General features: G+C 40.1%; 1 protein-coding gene across 2 annotated transcripts in view; it reads right to left on the bottom strand.

The window, feature by feature from the left end:
• LOC118748161 overlaps positions 1 to 7209 on the bottom strand; it is a 59761-nt gene extending 52552 nt beyond the window's left edge. For both annotated transcript variants that reach the window (XM_036482499.1, XM_036482498.1), the window contains exons 1-3: positions 6928 to 7209; positions 3144 to 4076; positions 1993 to 2193 (exon numbers count right to left, since the gene is read on the bottom strand). In XM_036482499.1, coding sequence (XP_036338392.1) covers positions 1993 to 2193; positions 3144 to 3494 — 552 coding nt within the window. In that variant the 5' untranslated portion in view covers positions 3495 to 4076; positions 6928 to 7209. The remainder of the gene's footprint in view (positions 1 to 1992; positions 2194 to 3143; positions 4077 to 6927) is intronic.
• Positions 7210 to 7215: the final 6 nt, after the last annotated feature.

Genomic DNA, 7215 nt, shown 5'->3' on the forward strand with positions numbered 1-7215 from the left:
CCCCCTTGAACACGCTTCCAAGGCCGTTCAGGTGCAGCAGCTACGCATACTCACTGTGCCTGCCACTGTCTACACGCATGCGTGCCACAAGTATAAATATACAGCATATACATATATAAACATATGTTTATTACATGGATACATACTAGCATACGAACTTGTATATGCATATAGCCGCATAAAGACAAATGTACGCCAGCTAGCTTGCCAATTACGCGCTTTTTGCCACAGGCAACGATGGATGCCAATACACCATTTACCAACAACAATTTGTTGCATTGATTGTTTTTGATTTGAAATTTGCTAAATATTAGACGCTGGCTTCATAAATGCACCGAAGACATGCAATTTGTTGCTCTGCTTGGAAAATGTGTGAAAGCGCCAATCGTCGACCACTTTTGTTGTACATATTTCAAGTGCTCGCATGTTGCTTTTGTTGGCAGCTAGGCAAATGTGTTAGATCAGTTGTCAAGACCGCAAGCCAAGCCCACCGTTGCCGCCTCTAGCTAGCTGCCCAAACCGCACGCATGAAAGCTAATTTGTTTTACGAAAGAAAAACCTAAAAAAAAACCTAAGCAGAAACAACATAGCTTAGGACCACCAGCTGTGGACCACATACCACACGCTTGGTGACAGCGAGAAAGATTACAACACGTCGCGATTTTATTGCACAGCCCAATCATTAAAGGTGACACGCTGCTTATCTAACAGAGACCACGGCATGAAAGCGTAGCCCCAGAGAGCTTTATGAGACTCGCTTAAACTTTACGAGTTTGTGACACAGCTGGGGTTTTTTACGTCCCCCTAAAACTAGTTGGTACCCAGTAAAAATTATGAGGTGTCCCTAATCTGCACCAATTTCAGATCATCTGAGACAGGGATGTTCATGAAAGCTTTTCGCGGTAGCTGGGGATGTAAAACAGTAAACAAATTAAAAATCGAAGAAATTAGCTAGGAAAACTCAAGAATTCAAGGCCTACTCATACAAAAGCTGCAAATTTTGCTAACCAACTCGTACAGCAGAAACCTTTTTGAATCTGTTTTAAAGAACTGACCGGAACGGGCCTCGCTGATCTACATTGGTCTATGAAAAAGTGACTGCCAAAAATTATTTTCTACGTCTCGCTCAGCTAGAAAGCTTGCTTTAATAGACCATCTAAAAGGTTAATCAGTGTTCTTGGGTGTTTGCCAGTGACCAGTATGACAATTACACCTGCACGGCCTACTCCCTTTCCGCCACGGCTTTCTTTTTCGTAAAGTAAGCTGTCAACAACGATATTCCATAGTATTGGTGGCAGAACTCTTACTGCAAAACTCTCAGCTAAGAGTTTTATTTCCTCTTTTGGTGAAAATAATTACAAGTTCCCAAATTACTGGAGAAATGAGGCAACTGCTTCTGACAAATGTTGTTGAAGGTCCGTATCTACGTCTCCAATATGTGCTCTAGTGACTCCAGTAAGAAGGACGAGACGTTTATTATTCTAAAATGGTATTTTGTGCGAGTTCATTAGTTATCGGAACATCCAAGGGCAGCCAGCTTGCATGGGCAGATAGCCGTGACCAACGCGACTTTTCGAGACGATCTTGAGTAGACGGCTCATCTCCGATGTACAAGTGGAAGCGATAAAAAAATCAACAAATTCCCCATGGTTTCATATAAGCTCCTGGCATCAAAAGTATCCCTTTCGTGTTCATTCTACAATCTTAATTTCATTAATGGCTAGGACAACGTTCGCGCAAGCCTACAGTGCAAATTGTAAATTATATTAAAGTCACCCTTCCCACTTTAGCTGGCATTGAGAAATATAAATATTTAAGCCGAAAAATCCCATTTATGAAAATATATGTGTGTATACTACGTTTGCCAATACGTACTCTTAATTATACCAGAAAATGGTCTACGAGAAAGAACTCAGCTTCAACTGTAGCCTCAGTTACGAAAAAAAAAAGATAACGCTTAATTCTTTAGTAAATATGTTTCATTTCGTTTACCTTTGTGACGTTAATTGCACTGGCGTCGTCACTTTCACGCGCTTTCGACTGTGGCGTCTTCGTCGACTTATTTGGCGAGCGGGGAGGCAATAGACCTCTTCTGGCCTCCGACTGCTGCGTTTGTTTATGTTTCTTTTGAGTTTTATTTGTTGAAGGAACACCGTGTTTAGCGCGGCAACGAACCGAATACGGCAGTTCAAGCTGAAAGAGAGAAAACAAATTGAAAACTTTAAATCCTCCAGTTCATACATACACATACATATGTAAGTAAACACATACAACTGTATACGGGTAGATACTACTCAATGCAATTTAAAGATGTATGTATGATTTTAGTTAGAAGGTCTGTATGTTTGGCGGTACATAAAGGCAGTATGGATCATGTAACTTGAAGGGATTGCCTTTGGCGTTCTGTCATCTGCAGTGTCACTTTTACACCCTATACCAAAATGATCGGGGCGACGAGCTGAGTCCATTTATCCATACCCATCATTCTTTTTGAATTCAAACTATTTAGTTCCACAGATTTAGAGATATCCGAACGAAACCAGGTACACGGACATCTTTTTAACCATTTGTCAAAATCGACTAGATCGGGCTATTATTAACCCCTAGTAGTGCGCATGGTAATGCAGAATCGAACCAGTCGGAAAAGGGGCGTGCATAAATCACGCAAATAACTCCTGGTAGTGCAGAGAGAGTCGATGGCGACTACCGCCTGGGACATTTCGTTGTAAACTTAATCGCTGAAATACACGGCAAGTATTTCGTCAGTCCTGTAGTCGCTCCCCCGCACTGCAGGGATGTGCTCAGAGAGCGCCTAGTGAGCTATGGCCTGCCGACCACTGGTATACATAGATCGTTATTTTCTAACTTGAACAATTACGTATTTTTTTGATGCATAAGAAGCCCATAACCAATTGATGAGTATTAATTCTGTGACCTGCGCCTAATTCGTCGGCTAGCAAATTAGTTAAAGATTTCTGTATGTATTTGTTAAGTAGACTCAAACGACTTGATCACTATCAATCCATCGTCTTGAAATTCAAATTAGAAATAAATTCGATATGTCCGTAATGTAAAAGAACAAAAAATACCTATGCCATGTACATATATATGTTTAGACTATAAAATGTTTACAAGTCAGTCACCTTTTGTCCATTTCCATTGGAAATATCGAATTGCTCGCAATGCTGTGGTTGCAGCAATGGCCATTGTTGTTGCCTTTGGTGCATCATAACGGCAGCATACTGCTGATTATTATTGGCGTTAGAGTTGGCACTGTTGTCCTTGTTTCTGTTGTTGTTGTTGTGGTTGTTGTTGCTTTTGCAATTATCAACATCATTATTATTATTATGATTTGTGTTGTTATTATGGGAATTGTTGGTGGTTACACCACCACCACCGCTGGTTGCACGCGCCTCCGTCATTTGTTCGGATTTGTTACAGTTGCCATCGATTTGCAATTCCATCTCCGTGCGATGCAAGCGTTGGAAATGCATTTGTGTGATTTGCGTAGTGTTGGTGGCCGACGTTGTCTCGGTGAGCAAATCGTTGGAGGAGCAGCTGCTACTTCTGGTGCTGTAGCTGCTGCTGCTGCCACTGCCGCAACTGATGACGCCGCTTTTGGCCACAAACTGTTGTGCTGCAGACGACGCTGTTGCTAGTTTTGTTGTTGGTTGTGCAGCAGCAGTAAGCTGAATTTCGGCGTGTGCGCGTTGTGTGCCACCTTGCGACGATGACGATGAGTTGATATCTGAAACTTGAGGGACGATGAGTGCGGCCGCAACTAGTGTTGCGGCGCGGGCTTCCTTGTTCTCCTTATCCGAGTCGTCACTGACAATGGCAATGGTCCTCGCGGTGGTTGTCGTTACTGCTGTGCTGGATGACACGGCCGACGACTGGACTCCATCGATGACTATGCAGGTTATGCTGTTGCTGTTGCTGCTGTTGTTTTTGTCGCCGTTTGCTTCAGTGGCCCATTCGCCAGTCACCTCGTTGCTTTGCGGCGGCGGTAAGACGGACGAATACAACCAGCCGCCGTCGTCATCAGATGATGCGTCAGCGGATTTCAGCAAGTGATGCTAAATGAGTTGAAAGAGCGAGATGAGCAAAGCAAAATAAATATACGTAAATATGTAAATACATACATACATATGTAGTATATATGTATGTAAGTATGTTTATAAGCAAACGATGCGCCATAACCACTAAGCACACCGAAAGTGCATTCGAAAGAAAAAAGGCGATAAACAGAAAATGCAAAAGTAATAAATAAATAAAGGCGCAAACATATTTACATACCTACATCCATAGGTACATTTGTAGTAGTATGTACAACGTGTTTGAATGTTTAAGAGTGCAATAAATTGCATGCAAGTAACCAGCTGTTGGACCAAGTTGGACCACGAAAAGAGCAATGAAATACATGCAGAAATGCATATGTACATATACTCCAAACATACATACACATAATTAGCATTTCTTAGCAAATTGCACTCGGACAAAGACATTCAATCGTTAGTAGGTATTCTGGCGCGGATAAATTGTCTGCGGCGAAATCTCACATTTTCATCTCAAAATGTCAGCGCTCATTTCGCATGCATGCCGTCCGTCCGTCATGATCTCCATGACAAATACTCCATTTATGAGTTATGTACGTATATATATGTATGTATGTATGTATGTATGTATGTATGTATAAACAAACATTCCCTGCTACTGTGTCATTGCTTTCAAGGCATCAACGCTGCTCAAGTCCAAGTAAAACCAAGTAATTAGTCAGAAGTGATTGCAATGTTGAAATCTACAAACTCCGTTTTCGAACGTGAAAATATTCAATCGGACAGACATGATTATAATGGCTTTCACTTTCATATTTCAATGAGATATGTATGTATGTGCATTTTTTCTGCGGTCATGCTCAACAATGGAGGGGGGTTAGCGAGGAAATATGGAGTGAAATTTGATATCTTCATATGTACATACAAACGTACGTAAGTAGTGCAGTAAAACATATGTATGTATAAGTAGCTTGCATTCACACAAACATACATATGTATGTACATACATATTTATTTATGTGAAATTACTAGTTGCTTGTTCAGGGGAGGGATAATTTTGATTCGAAATCGATAAAAATTTACATAGGGCGCCGCAGATTTTTTTTGCGAAATTCGATATACTTCTTCTTTTTATTCTAAATAACATACATATCGAGCTATAGCTCTTTATATTACAAGCACCATATAGCACGTAAATCAAACTTTGCACTACATAAAATTAAAAAATCAAAACCAAGTTCTCAAACTTTTTAATAAAAATTTTTAAAATAATTTTTGGTAAGGAAGTTTAAAGTTGCTAAAAAAAACCCGTTGATTTTTGATAATTTTTTTTTGCTACCTCTGTTATGCCTTTCTTCCGTGCAAAGTATGTTTGACAACTTTTTATATGGAAGAAAATGTTCTCCTATGGCAGAAAACGCCCACAACGAAGTTATACAGCATTTGCCACCGATTTTGACTGATCATCAAAGCCAACAGATTTCTGTATATTTTCAAGTACATATGGATAACACACAACACAATCTACAAGAATAGTTTGAAGAGAAAACAGCGAAGGTAACAAAATATATTATAAAAAACAAACTGCAGGTTCGATTAACTTTGCGGACGTTACTCTCTTTGTCGGTGGGAAAATGCATTTTTTTGACTGATATTGTTGTATTTTATTAAAAGCTATTCAGAGCTTTGTTTCAAGAAGTAAATAATAACTGTGGAAACAATTATGAAATTAATTGGAGCTAGGTCCTATGTATTGATTTACGTCCTCATTTTTGTTTTTTTTTTTAGTTTATCGCAGTTTAGATTTTGGTGTGCGATATGTATATTGTACTATGCTGTTGTCGACACATGCGAGAATTTTAATTGCATGCATTTTTTCCGTTTTTGGGTTTACTGTTTTTCAGAGCCGTATATTCACATTTATAAATCAGATATTCGAATATCCGGATTATCCGGATACTCAAAAAATTCGGATAGAACTCCCAGCGCTAGTTGCAACCCACCAACATTAATATCATGGTACGCCAAAGGATAGTTCCTCCAGCAAACCTGGAATAAATCGGGAGGCCTGCAGCGCATAAACCGAGCGACCCTGGTCACCTTACCGATCAGGCATGAGCACGAAGACTTCGTGGGGCTGTGTGTCCTCTTGCAGCACGGTCGAAATTAATAGTTTTGGATTTCGAAATCGAGTCCCGCACGACTATAAACAAATTTGACACATGCAATGTTAAATATTTTAGCTTTTCACACTCACCATTGCTAAAAAAAAACAATGCCGGCTAGTCAACATGCATTGCATACTTGTGAATTGTATATTAAACCCCGAACTCAACAGATATAAAGGCCCTCGTTGTTTATGGAAATCATACGAGTAAATAATGCAATCACTTCAAGAATTATTTTGTAATGAATTCATCCTCAATTAATCTATATGAGAGTTTTAGGCTAATTAGTTTGGTGACATGCGCTTAATTATAATAAAATAATAAATGCATCGCACTCCACATATACAGATGCAGCAATACACACATACATACATACACACATATATACGATATAAAAATAATAAATGCAAAATAGACACACTAATTTATATGTACATAAAGTCAAGTCTGAAGAAGTTCAACAAATACTATATGTATGTATGTATATCTTAACGGTGACATACATTACTTGAAAATTAGCACAGCATTTATGGTGCATAAATAGTAAGTGCAGTGGCACAGAATGAAAGCGTTAGTATACCCTTCAGCACCGAACACCAACTTCACCAACACTTCAACACACTTTGTGCACATTGCCGCCCGGAATCAGTATGACTCAATACCATTACCATAATTACATACTCGTTGTTCCTGATGGTACTTACTTCGCTTGTCTGTGAAGTCGAAGACGACAAGTCCCGACCGTCGGGCTGGCCCCCACTTGCATCGGCATCGGCGGCGTCGCCAAAGCTGCTACAGTTCGTCTCGTTGTCGGTGTCCAGGTGTTTGAAGTAGAAAACGGCACAATTTTTCGACTTACGATTAGATCGATTAAACTTGGAGATGTCGGTGTGGTGTTGCTGCTGCCGTTTGCGCAACACGGTCGGCGATTTATTGTTGTGACTGTTGTTGGGTGAAATGACGGCGATGCTCTTTTGCTTGATCGGTGCGCC

This window comes from Rhagoletis pomonella, unplaced genomic scaffold, assembly GCF_013731165.1.
Source record: "Rhagoletis pomonella isolate Grant_MI unplaced genomic scaffold, Rhpom_1.0 Rhpom_scaffold_00012, whole genome shotgun sequence".
Classification (NCBI taxonomy): Eukaryota; Metazoa; Arthropoda; class Insecta; order Diptera; family Tephritidae; genus Rhagoletis; species Rhagoletis pomonella.